The sequence below is a fragment of the Vombatus ursinus genome, unplaced genomic scaffold (assembly GCF_900497805.2).
Source record: "Vombatus ursinus unplaced genomic scaffold, bare-nosed wombat genome assembly UNPS02014774.1, whole genome shotgun sequence".
Classification (NCBI taxonomy): Eukaryota; Metazoa; Chordata; class Mammalia; order Diprotodontia; family Vombatidae; genus Vombatus; species Vombatus ursinus.
This window is the reverse complement of record NW_020954552.1, coordinates 16,645,353-16,666,569: the sequence shown is the minus strand read 5'-3', so window position 1 is coordinate 16,666,569 and position 21,217 is coordinate 16,645,353. Positions and strand designations below refer to the sequence as shown.

General features: G+C 36.3%; 1 protein-coding gene across 2 annotated transcripts in view; it reads right to left on the bottom strand.

Annotated features, from left to right (window-relative positions):
- SSBP2 (single stranded DNA binding protein 2) overlaps positions 1 to 21,217 on the bottom strand; it is a 414,580-nt gene that overhangs the window by 27,151 nt on the left and 366,212 nt on the right. For both annotated transcript variants that reach the window (XM_027864166.1, XM_027864167.1), the window contains 5 exons: positions 20,997 to 21,045; positions 14,587 to 14,622; positions 12,589 to 12,643; positions 9,060 to 9,130; positions 6,557 to 6,635 (listed from right to left, as the gene is read on the bottom strand). In XM_027864166.1, the coding sequence (XP_027719967.1) occupies positions 6,557 to 6,635; positions 9,060 to 9,130; positions 12,589 to 12,643; positions 14,587 to 14,622; positions 20,997 to 21,045 (290 nt within the window). The remainder of the gene's footprint in view (positions 1 to 6,556; positions 6,636 to 9,059; positions 9,131 to 12,588; positions 12,644 to 14,586; positions 14,623 to 20,996; positions 21,046 to 21,217) is intronic.

Genomic DNA, 21,217 nt, shown 5'->3' with positions numbered 1-21,217 from the left:
ATCATTTGGCCTGAGTCTCAGTTTTCTTATCTGAAGATCTTCTGGGATCCCTCGTAGTTGCCACACTGGATGCATTTAGAGTTTCCCACTCCAGTTACACTCATTGCTTGATCACCAATGTTACCACTATTATTGCCACCATATTTGCAGTCTCAGATTTTGCCTTTCTTTGTATCCAAAGTGCTTAGTACAAGCGCCTTGCACATTATAAGCACTTAATAAATACTTCCCTCCCCCCACACTATGAGTTTGGTTAGGAAAGTGACAAGCTGTGGTTAGTCTTGATAGAAAAGTGCCATTTAAGGTTTTGTTACAATGTCTGGAGATTTGCTCCCAAATGGCAAGTTTTAAGCCATTCTATATAATCTTTGCTTAGCTAAGGAGTTCCTGGTTCCTGGAAGAGACCTGTCACTCTCCTAATTTAGGAGGGGCTTAAAGAGAGAAAATTTTAATTGAATGTATATTTGATAGGAATGAATCAGAGTAATCACTAAAACCAAAAGAATAAAACTCCTCATTGATTCTATCTTTAAAAAATTCTCACCTCATGCAACCATCCCCATTCTTTATAATCCTATATTTCTGCTCCTTGAGAAGGCCATCAACGCTCAGTGTCTCCACTTCTGCTCTCACTCTCTTTGTAAGCCTGTGTACTCTGGCTTCCAATCTCTTCTTTCAACTGAAACTGTCCTCTCCAAACCAATGATTTAATTGTCAAAGCCAATGACCTGTTCTGAAGTCTCATCCTTCTTCACCTCTTTGCAGCTTCTGACATCTGGGCTTTACTAACAACTGCTCTTTCCTGCCTATCTGACCTCTCCTTGGCTCCTTTGTTGATTCTTCATCCATGTTATAACCATGAACTAGTTATCCAAGTTAGTTATCCAAGTTATCCTAGTTAGTTATCCAAGGTCCTATCATGGACACTCTTCTCTTTTTCCTCTACACTCTCTCACTTGGCCATCTCCTCACCTTTTATGAATTCAATCACCATCTCTTTGCAGATGTTTCCTAGGTCCCTTTATCCAGCCCTGGTTTCTCTTCTGAGCCACAGTCCTGAGCTTTTTGGACATCTTAGAGTAGATTTCAGACTCAATGTGTCCAAAAGAGGGTTCATTTTCTTTGCTTCCAAACCCACACTTCTTCCTAACTTCCCTATTAGTGTTGGAGGTACTCCTAACTTCCCAGTTACTCGGGTTTACAACTCCAGTAGCATCTTTAACCCTTCATTTGCACAACATACCAAATATGTGGCTAAATCTTATTGTTTCTACCAGCATATCTCTCCCATACAGCCCCTTCACCTCCTGCCAGGACTCCTGTAATAGGCTTGTAACTGGTCTCCTGACTCAACTCTCTCCCCACTCCAATTCATCTTCCACTTAGATGTCAAAGGAATTTCCTTGAACACAGCTCTAGCTATTTCACACTCTTTATTAAGTAAACTCCGGGGACTTCCTTTTACATTCCAGGATTAAATAGAAAAGACCCATGTTTGGTATTTAAAGCTCTTTGCAACCTGTCCTTCCTACTGCTTCTGTCTTCTAACATTTCTCTCTACCCCATGTAATCTACGATCCAGCCACAGTGAGTGGGTTTGCTATTCCTTGTACTCCACTCTGACTTTGAACTTGCTGTCTCTTCCGCCCAGAATGTTTTCCTCTTCATGTTCATCTTTTAGTTTCTATGGCTTCCGTCAGGACTTAGCACAAATTGTACCTTCTGCTTTTTCTTTTAGGATGACCACCCACCTATTCTTGATATCTTGCATGCTTATCTCCTGCACTAGAATATGAGTTTCTTAAGGTAAAGAACCATTTGTGTCTTGTTTTGTATTTCCAGCACTTAGCACAATGCCTGGTACATAGGTAGTGCTTAATAAATGCTTGCTGACTGACTGATAAAAGTTGAAATAAAAACACTGTTTTCCTATAGATACTGAGATGACCCAAGTTTTAACAATCCTTACACTTTACAAATTTGCTATATGTTATAAAGGCAGTGCACAGAGTGCCAGGCCTGGGGTCAGGAACACTTCTCTTGGTAAGTTCCAGTCTGGCCTCAGGCATTTACCAGCTGTGTGACCCTGGGCAAGTCACTTAACTCGGTTTGCCTCAGTTTCCTCATCTGTCAAATGATCTAGAGAAGGAAATTGCAAACCACTCTACTATCTTTGCCAAGAAAACCCCAGATGGGGTCATGAAGAGTCAGAACTGAAAAATGACTGACTGAATCTGTTTGCTACTGTGCGGATGTGGCTATCCTCTCACACACAAGCAACACAGAGGATTGAAGCAATTATTTATTCCGCACCTAAACTCTGCTACCTGCCTGCAGAGCGGTGGGAACATGCTTTACCACCACTTCCCTGAAGTCAGGATTTCCCAATTTCATTGATCAGAGTTCTGTAGTCTTTCATTTCTTTTTTTAACATTGCTGTCATCATTGTGTAAATAGTTCTGATTCTGTTTACTTTTCTTTGGGGACTTACTTCTTACAGTTTTTTTTAAAGAAAAAACTATAAAAGTGCTGAAATATGTATGTTTAAGACCTTTCATCTTTCAAAGTGTGCTAAAACTCCAGGAAATATTTTGTCTTTAAAAACTGCACGGGTGATTCTGATTGTGACAGGATGATGTGTGGAATATGACAGAAAGATGTAGTTCCCAGTGGAATTCAGTTGTTATGGGGACATCAATATCTCTTGAGAAATCATAGTATTTAAAAATTCTATTCACTAAAGTAGATTTTTTTTCTTTTGTGTAGCTAAATGCGATATGCTCATCATGAAAAATCCTTAGATTCCTACATTTTGAGTCTACTGCTAGGATTTTAGTTACTGTTATTAAGTCTCTGAGCACATATGAAGAAATACACACTTTTACATTTAAAGAATTACCACTTAAAGTTCAAACAGTATGTCTCTATCTATATTTATGTGTATAGTTAAAAGCTCCAAAATCTTTTTTTCCACATGCTAGTCAAAGGCACACTGACCAGAGAGCCACAGAAATAGATATCAGGTTTGAAAACATTGTAATAAACTTCTAACTTCAAACTAAGGTGCAAACAGTATATTCATTTAAGGTGCTTTTACCTACAGCTAAGGTTGTATATTAGGTACAGTATAATAACACGAAGTCTGTGAATTCATTGACTGCCTTAAAAACAATTCCTAAATACTTCAATAGATTCAATGATCTTATTGATGTGGGCATTTCTGTCTTTGGTGCTGAATGCAACTATTCGTGCTTGATTTCATCCAATGCAATTCAATAAATTTCACTGCAGTAATAATAACTGACACAATGTAATGCATTAAAGTTTGCAAAGTATTTTAAATACATCACCTAATGTTAATTTCAAAAGAACTGTATCATAAGTATGATAAGCATCATTATTCCCACTTAACAGATGGGGAATTATTCTGGGAAGTTAAATGACTTGTCCACAGTCATTCAATTAAAAGATATCAGAGGGAGTATTTGAATACGTCTTTCTTGTCCCCAAGTACAGTGCTTTATCTACTGGGCCAATAAACCATTTTTTCTCTTTATCTTATTGCACTTCTGGGATTTTTCTTCATTCTAGTTTTCTTTCCTCTCCCCTCCGCTAACTCTCTTTTTATGTGGCAAGAACAACTGGAAATCATGTTGTTGTTCAGTCGTTTTTCAGTCATGTCAGTGTGTTTATCACCTCATTTGGGGTTTTCTTGGCAAAGATAGTGAAGTGGTTTGCCATTTCCTTCTCCAGCTCATTTTATAGATGAGGATACTGAGGCAAACAGAGTTAAGTGATTTGCCCAGGGTCACAGAGCTGGTAAATGTCGGAGGTCAGAATGGAACTTAGGAAGATGAGTTTTCTTGACTCACCACCTAACTGCCCCCTGAAAATCTTCATAAATTCCTCATTTCAGCACCAAATGATTCAGTAGAAACAGTGTTGGACAATCAGGATGACACAAGATTTAGCAGCTTCTACATTAAGGGACCGCAGGGCTTGAAATATAATATTCCAGAGGGCAAAGGAGATAGGATTACAACCAAGAATCACCTATCCATCAAAACTGAGTATAATCCTTCAGGGGAAAAATGGACATTCAGTGAAATAGAGGACTTTCAAGCATTCTTGATGAAAAGAGCAGACAGCTGAATAGAAAATTTGACTTTCAAATACAAGACTCAAGAGAAATATGAAGAGATAAATAGGAAAGAGAAATCATAAGGGACTTATTAAGGTTGAATTGTTTACATTCCTGCATGGATAGATGATATTTATAACTCATGAGACCTTTGTCAGTATTAGGGTAGTTGGAGGGAAAAATTATATGTATGTATATACACAGACAGATAGATAAATAGAGGGCACAGGGTGAGTTGAAGATGAAGGGGTGATACCTAGAGAATAAAATTAAAGGGTGAGAGAGGATTATAGTGGGAGAAGGAGAAAGGGAGAGGTAGAATGGGGCAAATTATCTCACATAAAACAGACAAGAAAAGGCTTTTACAGTGGAGGGGAAACAGGGGAAGGTGAGAAGGAATGACTGAATCTTATTCTCATCATATTTGGCTTAAGGAGGGAATTACATACACACTCAATTGGGTATGGAAATCTATCTTATCCCACAGGAAAATAGGGGGCTGAAGGGAACAAGAGAGCAGAAGGATGATAGAGGGGAAGGCAGATTGGGGGAGGGAGTAATCAGAAGCAAACACTTCTAAAGAAAAACAGGGTCAAAAGAGGATAGAATAAATGGGGGATGGGGATAGCATTAAGGGAAATGTACTTTGTTTTTCACAACATGACTACTATGAAAGTGTTTTGCATGACTACACATGTATAACCTGTATCAAGTTGCTTGCCTTCTCAATGAGAATGGTTGGGGAGGGAGGAAGGGAGAAAATTTGAAACCCAAAGCTCTAAAAGCAAATGTTAAAAAAAATTGTTTTCACATGTAACTGGGAAGTAAGATATACAGGAAATGAGGTATAGAAATCTATTCTGCCCTACAGGAAAACTGAAAAGAAAGGGGATAAGAGAAGAGGAGGGGAGATAGGAGGGAGGGTAGATTAGGGGAAGAGGTATTCAGAATGCATGCCATCTTGGGATGGGGGGAGGGATGAGATAGGGAGAAAATTTGGAACTCATTGAAAACTAAAAATAAATAAATTAACAAAAAAAGAAGAAGAAAAAATAAAAAGCAAGCAAGCAAGCAAGCAAGCAAGCAAGAAAGAAAGAGTGTTGGAGTCAAAGCACCTGGGTTCCTGTATTGGCTCTGCCACTAATTACCGGTGTGATCTTAGCCAAGTCATTTAGTGTCATTTAGGGGTTCCATAAAATGAGGGGTTCGGACTAAATGGTCTTTAAGTTTACTTCTCCCTCTAAATCAATGATCTTGTCATATCAGGTGGTTAGCAAACAGATATGGAGTACTGGTATGATTACTCGTGTTCTGGTGAGCAGAGTACTCTCGGTCCTTTGACACTTCCATCCTCCTTTTATCTTAGTCGTGGGGGTCCTCCAACCCCTGTGACAGGTCACAACCCATCCCTGCCTTCGTGGCCTGTGGCCTCCTGTTCATCAGACTTCCACAGATTCTCCTTAGAATATGCTCTCAATGTAGTGGAGACCTGCTACTCAATATACCTCATATTAATGAGCATGTTCCCAAGAATCTGAACAGAATAAAAAGAACTGTGTGTTCTAGCTACTCAGAATGGGACTTAATTTTTCTCTGATTCAGAATTTCATGATTCAGTAGTTAGGGCAGGTTCTTGCACTGCCTCCAAATCATCATTAGGAATATCCCTGGCCACTGTACTGGGGAACACAGAAGTTTAGGCTCACAGAGTTCTCCAGTTGATAGAATGCTGGATGATAAGATTTAAAAGATTGTAAAAAAAATAGTTACTGACATATGTAACAATATAATATCATATTATATAACATAACAAATAAATATATTGATTTGTTCCTTAGCATAACACAGCCTGTACCGCTTGGCTTTTTAAGAGTTTAAAAAACTTCTCATTCTCCAATTACAAAGTTTATAGGCATAAATTCAGTTAACTTATTTAAAGAAATTACATGGAGAGAGTATATATTTTGATTTTCAGAGTAGCCTGGTAAAAGAGGTAAATGATAATTAACTTCTTCACTTTATGTACAAAGAAACTGAAGAGCATGCAGGTCATGAGACTTTTCAGAGTAAAAGAGAGTGCAAGAACTCAACACAAAAAAGGGTCGAGATTTTGTTGGCCTTCTAGTAGGAGATAAAATGGTCATTTTTGATATTAATCATTAAAAAAAGAACAGTTATGCAATTGATATTTAACCAATATTCTCTATGCCCATTAACTTAAGATTAGACACATTTTAATAGATTAAAATAAACAACTGTGAATCTGTAGCTGGATTTGAGCATTTAAACAGTTTCATATTTTCAGATGAAATGCAAGCACCATACCAACAACAATCAAACACTGTGATTTAGAATATATCAACACCTTGCATCAAGAACTGCCACGACATTAAATATAATTTTTAGTTTCCTTACCTAAAGATCCATTCATGTGATGTGACTCCATTCCTCCTAATCCACCCATTGGACCATCTGACCCTGGGCCCATTGGAAACTATTAAAAAAAAATGAAAACGAGTGATCATAAATTCAAAAGCCTAAGTTAAAGTCTGGGTACAACTCAGTCCTCAATAATCAAGTATCTGTTAATAACAACTCTGATTGGGAACACATGCATATAATTTATAATGCTTTCTCCCACTGTTCTTCCACCCTGAGTTTCAGCTCTGTCGTTCTTAGACCAGTAGTCACTTTAGGACAAGGACTACGTCATATAACTTTGCAACTGCTACAGTTTTTTGCACATGGAGCTAACCAGTCAATTAATAACCATGTATTAAGTAGCCACTATATGCCAAGCACTGGGCTGGGTGCTGGGGAATACGAAAACATAAATGAAAGAGTCCAGGCATCAACAGTCAATAGATAACATGCACACCTAAGAACATGTATACGTGGCAGCAAAGTGGCACAGTGCATAGAGAGCTCGATTTGACACTGGGCAAGTCACTTAATCTCTCTGTGCCCAAGTTTCCTCGTCTGTAAAATGGGAATAATAAAAGCATCTATCTCCCAAGCTGTTTAAGTCAAATCTAATTATTAATAATAATACTTGTAGTAGCTATCTTACAGGGCTATTGAGAGGATCAGATGAGATCGTGGATATAATACTATAATCTTTAAATAAAGTACTCTGTAAGTGCCAGCTATGATCCTATGATTGATTATTATTGTAAATAACTAGAACTGAGACTATAAATGATGCTTTGCCATTATCTCATTAAGGATGAGATAATATTTGTAAAGCACTTTGAAAACCTTAAAGTAGACTATTACTACCATAATATAAAAATAAGTATTCATAAAATATATACAAATAAATCGAGGTAATTCAGGGAGGAAGCACTGTCAGCTGGGAAGATCAAGAAAGGCCTGTTGATCTCTCTGATTCCTCCTCCCACTGCTGGCTGTTACCATAATCAGATTAGAAATGTATCACACAGATCTGAGAGATGGAATGAAAAAAAAGTATGTGAGTCTTATTCCTTGAATTGTGAAAATTTTTGTGTTTGGAAGATTTCTTCCTATGGGTATATACACTTATATGAAAGTAATACTCCAAATGCTTCGATATTCCCAAATTCTCAGCTTCTAAAAATCCTGACAGGATTTTATTTTCATGCTAAAAGAAACAGAATTGATAATCTGCATCACCATAACAAGCAAACAGAATGTGGGCCTGAAAGATTTGGTTGGCTTGTGTCAACAAGGATTCTTTCTAAGCACTATGCCAGCATCAGAACTGACATTTCCAATTCCCTGGTTTGTACAACCACTGGCATGGCAATATTTTATAGTATCAGTTCCAGTCATTTACAGTAATAATCATAGGAGCATAGCTGGCACTTACATAGTGCTTTATTTAAAGTTTATAAAGTGCTGCATTCGTGGTCTCATTTATTTTACACATTGTACCTCACATTCTTGCTCTAAAGATGAAGTAAAAAATTTTTTTAAAAAAATTTGGTACCTGTTAAGCTTACAATTGTTTGTTCAGTGAGATCATGTAATTTCATGTGATCCTCATAATAACCCTATGAGATAGCTAGTGTAAATATTATTATCCCCATTTTACAGATGAGGAAACTGAGGCTAAGAACGGCAAAGTGACTTACTCAAGATCACAAAACTAGTAGGTGACAAAGCTGGGACTCCTCTTTTGGCCCTAGCTTCTACTTCATGGTTCTCAATTCCTAGAATTATAGATGCTGATAGAGGCAAGTCAGGTCAAGGTGGTCTTTTTAAAGGACTTGTTTCAATGGCATACTTTCCTTATGAATAAACTATACATTTCAAAATCAGGATTTGAACATAATATACAACTTGGAGTCTAAATACTGTGAAACTGAAGGGGTTCTGATTTTACAAAAAGTAAGTACTCAAACAGGGATCATTGCTTTAGTGCTGGATCATTTTAACAACTGGGACCTAGATTTCCTAATCTCATGGCACATATTGTTATCCTAGTTCATAACATGTCAGGAAAACCCAGCTAATAATAAAAATCGTTTTGGTATGGAAAGGGAAAAAACAAGTCACCACTACATGAAAAACAATGAGCCACTATAAAATTGATGACATGAACTTATTACATAGAATACCCAGAATTCCTAATTTTCCCATAATATAATTAATAAGCCAGAGACCATTAATAACTTATTTTATTTTAAATTATATTCAAATGCCACCTCTATAAAATTTCTTTTGTCTATTCAATGTGCCAATAGGACAGAACTCCTGGAATTTCACAATTCTGTTCGTTAAACTTAATTAGGGAATTTGAAGAGAATTTCATTTTCCTCTGGTAGCTTTGTCTAGACTGCCTAGAATCTTTAAAAACGTCCAAAAGAACCGATTTTGCAAATCTGAAGGACTTAGTGTACGTTCAAGAAAAAACTAATAATAGCTTCATATTTACATTAGGTCTGTTGGGTCCAGGAGGTACTGCATTCATTAGAGTATACATGTTATCTCCAGAATTGGTAGAATCTGAAACAAAATATTAGCTCGTTAATATCTTTCCTTATTATCAAGACACATGAGGCGTTACATAGTGAAAAACTAGCGAAAGACTGTGTAAATGTTTAGACATGTTTTTAGCTGCATCATCTAAAACAGGCATTAGTATGGCTTATTAACAAATAGGTGCCAGTCATCATTTTTCAGTTGATTTGACAGTTCAATCCTATTATGATTAAAAGCCTATAAATAGGCAGTGACATGGAGAAGTGAGACAATTATTTTCATGAAGCTGTTTAAAAAAACAACAACTACTATTTGAGAAGTCTATAAAATTGAGGTAAAATCATTTGTTCTCATTGAATTAACTAGATACTTGCCTTAATTCTCCACTTCATTGACTATATGCAGATATAGACCAAATCTCCTAAAGCCAGAGTGATTATATTGAGTCTCTCATTTCTCCTCAAGCTCTGAGAATATTCCTTTTTTCTTTCAATTTATTCAAATAATTAGCAGGAGCTAGAGGAATCCTCTGGCTTAGTTCCAAGACAAAGACAAGAAGAAGCCTATCCAATCTGAATATAAACAAATCACCTAACTGAAGTGTAAGATGCCTTCTTCCAAAACAGCTGAGGCAATAATTTTTTTTCATACACTTGAGCTCATATATACAGTAATTTAAAAATGTGTTGAGTCTATGTATGTAAGTATGAAGTACAATAATACACCTCACATTATAGTAGCTGCATCACTTTTAAAACATTTATACTTAATGACAATTAATTCTCTAGATTTCTGTAAATTCAAATGGATATTTCTGTGAGTAAGGTACAGAAATCTTGAAATTTTTTCTTCTAAGAACAACCATTAACTATGTAATACTGCCCTATGATAATGGATTTACTGTGCCCAGAGATTCATTAATTCTATGTGAATTGGTTCACTGTGTTGAAGACAGAAATTACTTAGCACCATGGCAATAGCTGTGTCAACAGTTGGTTGAGGGTTCTTAACCTGGAACTGATGATCCTGCTTCTTTGTCTACCATTGTGACAATGGAATGGTACAAGAAAATTTCTGTTTCCTTCTTACCAACAATAAATAAAGCTTCTGAGGACATGTAAAGTCCTTTCACTTTCTTTCATTCATTTCAGTGCCACCAGGCCCCAAGGTTGCTGGCTATCCCGGAAGCAGACTTGTGACTTCTTTGGACATAGTCATGCAGGTGTGTTTGTTGTCTGAGTACTTCAGTTTTACCTTTGTATCAGTGCACCACGCCCCCAAAATATTTGAAATGCATATACCAAGTTAGCCTTTAATTGGTTATGGAAAATCTTTATCTACTAAATAAAATTATTTTCTAAGCAAAACATTGGATTACTTAAAAGAAATATCAAAAAGATTTTTGTAAAGTTTAATAGCCTTGGTTTTTGGGTAGGATTAAAGGGAAAATGAACTTTACATAGTAAAGGCAGGTATAGAGGGGAAGAATTCAACACATATTCCAAGCTTCTATGAGGTGAAAAGAAGAGGGATAGAATTTATTTTTCACTCATTCACCATTTTTGTGTGCAACCAATCTAATACCAGAGGGAGAGGAATAAGGTCAGTATGATTAACTGAAGATTCTGTGCAGCTACCCTGGAAATGGCATTGCAAAGTGGGCCACTCATCTGATATCTAGTGAGTAACTAACTTTCCTCTGACCAAAGATGAAAGAAGAGAATTGGGGAGTGGGAATCTGGGGGCACAGACCACCAGTAACCTCCCAGACCTTAACTAACTGGATGGTTATTGATTAGCACATACTGTGTCCTGGGTTACCATGTTAATAGTTAGTAGAGGTTATGCATACCACACACGGAAGGCAGAGTGGTAGAAGAGAGAGCCAGCCTTGAACCCTGGAAGACCTGGAAGTTAAGTCCCACCTTTGACACACACTGGCCAAATCACTTCACCTTCCAGTGCTCTAGACAACTCTCTAAGAACTGCAGGGGCCAATCTGTATTGGTATTGAGATTTTCCTCACCGGGGAGGTCCCTCTCTTTTCCTATGAAGTGTCACACCGTGACAAACTAATGAAAGACTGTGTAAATACTTACATATGTTTTTACCCAGGATAAGCCACAAGGTTTTATTTTTCCATGCTGTTTATAAGAACATATGGATCTTATCATTGAAAATTAATTGAACCAAAGTCAATAACTAAGACATGGACAAGATTAATTCATGTGTTTCTGTCTCCATTGAACTTTACAATATTGTCCTTGGGGAAGTTCTGAGTAGAGATCCATGAAAGGCTTTACCTTTGGGATAACTCCAAAGAGTTCATAAAGCAAGGTAAAAATCACTATTAATTATTAACTTTGAATTATTAAAAAAATGACAATGAATATAAACATTTACAACATACTATTTCAACCTCATTTCAAACTTTTTATATGATATATTTCTGTAAACTAATAATTTTTAAATTTAATGTGATTTAAAATTCTATATAAAAACCTTAAAAGTAATAATAATTTAAAATATCGCTATTTATTTGATTTTATAAATCTTTTTTTAAAAACATTAACAAATATCCTAGTAGAAAAGATTAACAAAAAAGTCTTTCTGATATACTCTGGCTTTAGTGGCTAACTAATCCGTGTGGTGGTGAGTGGCCTATATTAAAAAAGTCAAACTCTGTAACTGAAAGTGGCCTGCAAAATTCCTTAGTGTAGAACCAAATTAAAATGTAATTGAGAAATATTTAACATAGTAAATAAAAATACAATGCAACATAGATAATGTTAATTTGGTTTTTTTTAGTTAATATGCACCCACAGGGCTTTGACCTACAAGGCTTATACCATTGGCATACATGCACCCTTAGGTAGATCTGAAAGATTTGGAAGAGAGGTCCCATTTGTAGCTGTACAGGTATATAGGTCCACAAACAACAGGGAATCCGAAAGCATCACTCCCTTTTTTGTGGCAACTTCATGAATTGGGAGAATTGGATTAAATCTTTTATTTTTACTCAACAAATCTTCAAGTTAGACAAATTTTTCTACAAATTCTATATAGACTATTTCCCTATGTTGATAGAGTTTAGCAATTTTAAAAAATAAATATCTCATTAAAGGATTTAAACTGAAAATTAGTAACTGTAACAGATTAATGCATTTGCACAGATATTTAAAGTAAAAATATTAAAATCTTTTTTTAAGAGCTGAAAGACACTTCAGAGACAGTATAAGCTCTTCATTTTATCACTGCTCAGAGTGGCTTAAGTTAATTGCTCAAGGTCTCACCAATAGTAACAAATATTTCCTTAGTACTTTCTTAAAATAAAACCAATAACTAAAGGACATAGTTGACTACTACCTATACAATTCTTCTATAAGAGATGAGAGGCAATCATTATTTAGTAGCAAGTTAATTTAAGTTTTATGAATTTATTCCATTCATTAAATGCCACGTGGTCATTTGTATTCCAATACCTGCTGGACTAGGCATGATGGGAGTTCCTGGTGGCCCTCCACCTCCTGGAGGACCCTAAAACAATTACAGAAAATATTCAGTGAAAAGAAAGGCATCTCATTAATAATGATAACCACAACACAGAATAAAGGTTATTTGCAAATAAAGGGATTTGCAAAATACAGAGTTGAAAACAGAGGAAAATATTTTCTCCATTTATTTTCTGTGAAATATCACTATCTTATTCTACCCTTATGCAAAACACGATTTAGTTTTAATATATTTGACAATTCTAAACATTCTAGATAAGCATTCTAAAAGCACTGAATCCATAACTCCAAGTACAGTGTTCTATCATTAGTGATATAACCATATCACATAATGAAGTAAAAAGGGAAACCATTTAATATGGCCTTTAAAATCTATGTAATGAAAATTACTTATGTGTTTGTTATTTACTTTTTTATACTTTTCTTTCCCAGTGATTCACTGGTTGCGCACAAATGAAAATATTAAGAGATTTAATGTAAACAAAATATGTTCCTCTTGACAGTCTTCTTTTTTAAAAATTTTAATGTTTTCTTCCTTCCACCAAACATCACCAACAATGTGTACAGCTCTTTGTAGGTGTGTTCCTACTTCAGTAATTAGAAATCAGTAAGACTGTGTGTTAATAAAGTGAAGATCTGAATGGTCCAACATCAATTGATTTACTATACACAGCTAATGTGGGTTATTCGAAAAGACTTTGGTTGTGGCTTATCTACAAAGATCAAATTAACCATAAACCAGCTAGATTCCTACTTTCCTTTGCTTTGGTAGACACAGTCTATCACGTGTCTTAATGAATGTATCTCTACCCTATTTAACAGCTACAGGGCACTTAAACTTTCCTTCAAAATTCTACAAACTTACTATAAATCACAATTACTATGATTAAAAATAATGCATTTTCCAAACATCTCACTTTCCACTGTATTCACATTTTATGTAGTCCTAGAAAAAATTGGGTTTTGTTTAATTAGGGACAATGAATACTGTCGTCATTTGAAGGCCCAAAAGTGCATTTACTTTAAAATGTTAAAATATGAAAAAGGCAACTAGAAGTAAAAATACCTAGATAATTTCCTTCTTCTTTTATGTGATTAATTTAAACTCACAACCTATTAACATACCACTGGTCATAAAAAGCTCTGAGGTCTCAAGTAAACACATTCCTTATTTTTTTTTTTTTTGCCTGTGCTAACTGATAATAAACAAAATGCTTCATATCTCAATAATCGCTAAAAGTCACAAACTTCTGAAAGCCACCTAAACAAAGGTTTCCAGTTTCATCTATTTATCCTTTGTTTCTTGGTTTAGTATTGTTTTCTCTTTATTTCACCTCTTTTCATGAAATGAGATCACTGTAGGCTGTAAATTATATATGATTTTCCAATGCATTAAAATCCAATTATGCGAAAGGACCAGTACAACACAATGTTGCTCTTAATGCATGGCAGGCAGCAAGGAAAAACTACTAAGCTGCTGTTAAGTTTATTCAAAGTATTAGAGACATTTAGTGTTTCCTACATAAGGAGGACATTATAAGAAAAAGCATCTGAAAAAAATCCAGCTCCTAACTTTTACTTGTCAGTAGTCTGCTGGAATGATGCACTCTACATTTTGGGGGAGGTTTACTCTCTACTTAGACTTTAAAAGTAGGTTCAAGTGAAGCACTATATAACCGAAAAAGTCTCTCTTCTTCATTGGACAGGGTGTACGTATTATACTGGATACAGAGCATACGCTAAAGTAAAACAGAGCACTCAGGGCAATTCTGACCAGATTGATAACTGTTCTACTAATGAACGTCAACATATGTATTGTAGATGGCAGACTAAACAACTACACATAAATCAGATGTTCACTTCTCAGCCAATACACAAGGGCTCTTCTTAACATCTGGACAACTATTTCCTTGCCTAAGTAAAATGTAACATCAATTCTAATGAGCAAACAAACCCAAATGTACTTACTACATAATTCCCAGGAGATGCTGAGGAATATGGTATCTAGAATACGAAAAGGACAAAACAATTTATTTTCTTTTGATTCATGTCAACGAATCAAGGCTGAAGCAAAGCGAACTGGTGTTCTTACTTTTAGTTCAAGATAAATTGAAAAAGAGTAAAAAAAAAAAGAGGAAGGGTATTGCCAATAAGAAATACAGTTCAAGCAGTGAAAAATGAAAGAACAACTGCATCATCACTTTGTGGTTTTAAAAAACAAAGGCCAGGAGGGGCGGAGCCAAGATGGTGGAGGGAAAGCAGTGACTTGCTAGAGGTCTCCCCCAAACCTCTCCAAATACCTATAAAAAATGGCTCTAAACAAATTCTAAAGCAGCAGAACCCACAAAAAAACAGAGTAAAACAAATTTGCAGCCCAAGACAACCTGGATGGCTGATCAGAAAGGCATTCCAACTTGATTATATGGACTTGGCTCCTGGTTATTTGCCAGAGTCATAGAGGCTGTTCATACCAGTTATGGACCAGTAACAGTTTATTTTCTAAATAAAGAAGATGAAGGTGCCATGTACTAAAACTGTGCATTGAAGAGCCCAACAGCTAGTGGGTTTTCTCATGTGTTTAAAAGTAATATTTATTTTTGTTCCTTTAAAATAAAACTTTTTAAAAACAAAAAACAAAAAAACCCCCCAAAAAAACCCAAAAAACAAAAACAAAGGCCAGATCTTAGTCAAGGGAAAATTCAACCAAAGTTGTGGATATAAATGATCCAGTTTAAGGTTCTCCTATATAAGTACTAATGGTAACTTCTCCCCCATGTTGATGAACAATATTCATGAAACACAAAAACCAGAAAACTTACCAATAACAAGAACTATGGAAATCAGTCATCTTTCCAACTGTATACATGAAAAGCAGTAACTGCTATTTTTCAAAATTAGATTACATGCTACTGAACACAACTATTTTGATACAGTACTTGGACATTGATATCAACCTATACCCTTTGCAAAGTCACCAGCTTCACTCTCTCCTCTGGAGCCACCTGGGTCCACTGTCAAGATATAGATCAGGATGTCAAGAGATGGCCCTGGATGCAGAGGGAGAGACTGGCCTTTTAAAATTAAGGTCTTTTGGGGGCAGCTAGGTGGCACAGCGGATGGAGCACCACCCCTGGAGTCAGGAGGACCTGAGTTCAAATCTGACCTCAGACACATGATACTCACTAGTTGTCTGACTCTGGGCAAGTCACTTAACCTCAACTGCCTCACTAAAAAAAAATAAAAAAAATAAAAAAGGTCTTTCCCAGGTCTCAGTTTGACTTAGGCAATGCCCATTCAGTGATTATGGCTAGATAAGAAATTTCTTTCTTAAGGACCATGCCTTCAACCCAAATAACTCTGGCTCTCATTGATTGGCCAACAATAGGTCCCAGCCCAAGCCCCACATGTGAGTCAGAGTGAATGTAAACAAAACCGAGAACTGGAAAAGACCTTCACTTGAAAAGGCCAAGATCTCACACTGCATCGAGGCCACCTCTAGTCATCCTGATCTACATCTGGCCACTGGACCCAGATGGCTCTGGAGGAGAGAGTGAGACTGGTGACTTTGCCCAGCCCTTCCTCACTTATATACAATTCATTTGGAAGTCACGGCATCACCTTCCTGATGTCATGGTCCTCTTCGGAACAAAGAACAAACAACTACTTTCTAACTACTGAGTGTCATATGGGGGAAAGAACACTTTTTTTTAGCCAAAGAATCTGGATTCATATTCTGCCTCTGACATTTACACTCTGTGTGACTTTGGGCAATGATGATGATGATAATAAGAAGTAGCATTTTTTATAGTGCTTGCTAAATGTTTTACAAACATTATCTTATTTGATCCTCACAAGAATCCTGGGAGGCAGGTGCTATTATTATCCCCACTTTACAGTTGAGGAAACTGAGGCAAACAGAGATTAAGTAATATACCTAAGGTCACACAACTACAAAGAGTTCGCTGGCTGAATCTGAACTCAGGTCTTCCTGACTGCAGGCCCGGTGCTCTAACCATTGAGCAACCTAGCTATAACCTCTCAAATTATTTACTTCACCTCCCTGTGTCTCACTCTCCTCATCTGTAAAATGAGGCAGCGGGACTGGGTGTCCGCTGCGGCCCCTTCCTCCTCCGTATCTAGGATCCTAAATCAAGCAGGCTGCTTACCTGCCAGAATTTGACCACTAGTAACAAAACCATCTTGCCCTCTCCACAAAAGAACCTTGACCAGGCCCCTCTGTAGAAGAATGTTCATGCTTATTAGTATATAGCGAAATATTAAGAAATAAGGACTCGACAACATATTTGTCAAAATAAACCTTTTATCAGGCCACGGACTTAAATAACAGGACCTTGATCAAGTTGCTGCGGGTCTTTCCCTCCTGCAATGCAGTATACAAGCTATTGATTCTTTTTCATCCAATGGACTCTTGGCCCCCTTTTCCCATTAAGCCTCTACAAAGGGTTCACCCTTTGGAAGGCTAGGGACTAGTGTCCTCACCTGACATTATACGCATACCAGTGGAACCATCTCCCAGGTATCCATCCTCTCCTCTTGCTATATCACCAGTCAATCTCTTTTTCCAGTCATCCGTCTTTCTGCTGACGTTCTGGATATTGGTTTTGGTTCTCATTTCTTTTCTGGTAATAGGTTACAACTGACAGAAGTAGACGACATGCTCTTTGGGGGATGTGCATTTTTAATTTTTAGGAGACTATAGTTTCTATGACTGGCAGAGACAGAATCTCTACTCAAGATGATTGTCAAATATAAGATTGGTTTTTCTTTCAGGGATTAAGGTTGAGGTCATTAAAAGTACCCTGAAACTTCCTAAATGCAATCTAGTTCACATTTCTCCTCCTCTAGAACCCAAATCATTGTATAACCCCAGTGTTTGTCTCATATACATGTGTCCTCATGGCCCAGTTCTAGGGATGCAGATCATGAGATCTATTTTTTATCCTATTAGGTTTTACTGTCAAGCTACTAAAACTGAGCAGTTAGGTGGTGAAGTGGATAGAGTGCTGGAGTCAGGAAGACTCATCTTCTGAGTTCAAATCTGGCCTCAGATACTTACTAGCTGTGTGACCCTGGGGAAATCACTTAACTCTTTTGCCTCAGTTTCCTCATCTGTAAAATGAGCTGGAGAAGGAAATGGCAAACTACTCCAGTATCTTTGTCATGAAGAGTTGGCCATGATTGAAACAACCGAACAGCAACAACACTAAAGTTGAACTCTTCAGTGACTTTTTTTAAACTGGACCTATGATTACCTTGGTATAAGAAGCTCCTAATGAGGAAACTCCCTCTATCAATGCAAATCTACACCTTTTTACAGTCTTATAGAGTTGTCTAGGGAAGAGAGAGCTTAAGTGACTTGCCCAGAGTCACACAGGCAGTAGGCAGGACTTCCTGATTCCAAGGAGATGCACTATGCCAAACTGATCAGAAGCAAAATATGAGTTAAGCCCATCTGACTTCTCTTTGTTTTCTGATATTATAATTCCATCTCTATGTTATGCTTATTATCTTAAAATCATCTTAACCAATTATTTAAAAAAAAACCCAGTCAGTTTTAAGAACCCCCCTCCGTTTTGGGGGGTATTCTTAACACCAATCTCGGCTCATTCTGATTTTTAGTATTCCTTATACTGCTTCCCCCTCCCTCCCAGGATAATAGCAGTCTTATATATTCATCTTCAGTTTCTTGTCTTTATTTCAATTTTCTTTATGTTAGTGATATGATGCTTAAGATGACTAACATGTTTTCATTAAAAAATAGAGAATTCAGATATATCAAGAGGGAAATTGATTGGAACATTTTCTCTCCTTTAGCCTAGGGTCCTAGGCTTGTTATTTAATTATGCAGTGGCCAGAATGTGCCGTCAAGTTTGGTACATCATGTAGAATAGTTAGCTCTTTGTAAAAGGCATCAAAAATCTGTAAACTAGCTTACAAGTAAGCTCTTCCTCTAGGCTTTTAAACTTATCTGGAGCTTAATTCAATTCAATTAAAAAAAATTAAGTACCTAACTTGCTCAGTGTATTACATCAGACATTGGAGATAGGGACATGGTGTTCATTCAGTCACTCAACAAATATTTATCCATATTTATGTGTTAGGCATCGTGTGTGGGAGGTGGAGGTAGGGAATATAAGCATGAATAAGAAACAGTTTCAAATTCATAGAATTTGAAGTATAGTATATAATCCAATATTTAGACCTGTAGAATTCCCTGGATTCTGTTGTTTTCTTGTAGATGACTATCAGAAAAAAAAATTCTATTTCGGGTTAGCTTCTGGTGAAGTGAAAATATTGTTCAACTGAGGAACAGAAGAAACCACAGTATTCCTTCTCTGCCACTTACCATTGGTAAAATTATGGGCAAAACTCTTATTCTCTCTGAGCCTGCTTCCTCATCTGTAAAGTGGAGTCTTAGAATTATATACCCATATCACTACCCAGAGTAGCTGTGAGGATTAAATGAAATGTATAGAAATTGCTTTGTAAACATTAAGGTTACATATTTGATATTACTGTTATTAATGTTCCACAGACAGTATATAGATAGAAGAAAAAAGTGGAAAGAACCTGGAATATTATACATAGCAAGGAGAAGAGGTGGCATTTCTATGTGAGTTGAATTGAGTGATTCAATTCAGATAAACAAACATTAGTTAAGTTATTACTATTTAAAAACCATCAGAATTACAAAATGCAAAATTAAACCATCCCTACCCTCAAGGACGTTACATTTTACTGGGGTCGTGGAGGAAGCAGGGTACAACACTTCCATAAATACATAGTAATCTGAATAAGGAAGAAGGGTTTTTTGGGAGGTTGTTTTTAGAGATGATTGTTAAATTTTCAATGTGAACATTTACATCTCAGAAATCTGTAAATACTACAAATCAGGACTTGATTTACTGTTCTATTGATTGTATAAACTTAAGAAAGTGATGGAGAAAATGTAGAATAATGCAGAATAAACTTAAAAGTTTATCCAGTGAATCTTCCCCCTGCCCCTGAGAGCTGGTTGTTAGATACTTCCCAGCACATCTCTGGGTAGCATTTATATATGAGTGAAGTCAGTTTCAAGGTCAGGTACAATTATTTGTAAAGCTTCAAAAGTAAGACATAGGGAAAAAAATGCCTTTCATACATTCCAAATTTCTTGTCTGAAGTGTTCCATTTAATAAGATAGTCATTTTCCTTTAATGAATTCCCAGATGTGAAAAATTAGTATGTGAATGTACCAAATCACACACACACACACACACACACACACACACACACACACACGCATGAATTGTGGTCCTTTTCTTCTAACATCAAGTTGGTTAACGGTTTATCTATTTTATTTTTCATATTAAAATTAACAGCAACACGAAATACCAGGTTAGTTTCATGTTTGCCCTGGTACTACCCAAATTAAGATTCTAAATTTCAGGGAAAAAATCTCCACATGCTCAGAAGGTCTAAACGTGGCCTAATTTTCATCTTATGAATCCACTATCATATTAGACATTAGAGTGAAAAAAATGAGACTGGCCAAACTCCTACCATTGCACGCAGATCGTGGAGGAGTAACAGGTTATATCTGTTACAGATATCTTAGGATACAAATATCTTAGGATACTATTTTAGAAGGAAAAACAGTCGATCTACAAATTTTAAAGGTAAGTCTGACCTGAAATATTAAGTGACTATCACAGTTGTGGAAGTTCATACACTGTTCTTAGGCATACTGACTAAAGGGCTATGTTAACATAATGGATAAAACAGCAGTATTCATATTAATATGCTTATAAAAACTATTTATCTACAAACAATACATAAATTACTCCTCTAAGTAGAAAAAAAGTCCTCACAATAAATTTCATAATTCAAGTATATATATTTTCTTTAGAATTGATTACTTATTTCTGATATGTGTGTGTACACATATACATAGGATACTGGTCCTATCCAATTTATATTTTGGTCATTGTAAATGATTCAAAGGAACAGCTAGGTGTCACAGTGGATAGAACCCCAGGCTTAAAGTCTGGAAGACTCATCTTCCTGAGTTCAAATTCCGCCTCAGACACTTATTGGCTGGGTGACCCTGGGCAAGTCGCTTAACCTCGTTTTCCTCATGTGTAAAATGAGTTGAAGAAGGAAATGGTAAACCATTCCTGTATCTTTGCCAAGAAAACCCCAAATGGGTCACAAAGAATCAGACACTACTGAACAACTACAAAACAATTCAAAGGCCTTCACAAGCACAAGGTTTTGCTAAGCTATTGAATATACTATTCCAAATAAGAGGTCCATTACTATGATAAAGAGTTAATTTCACAAGCTGTAACAATATCCAGTCTCACAAATGTACTCACTGAATTGGCATTTGTTGGGTTTGGCCAAGGTCTACCACCACCTGGACCCCTATAAGATAAGACAATAAACAAATGTTTAACTCAAACTAATTTTAGCTTTTGACCAACTGTTATGTAAAAATATTAATAACCAAATACCAATAATTCCACCAAAACTTTACTGTAGTCCTTTCCCAACACAGAAATAACTTATTCTCCTATGTCTCTTTTTGAAACAAAAC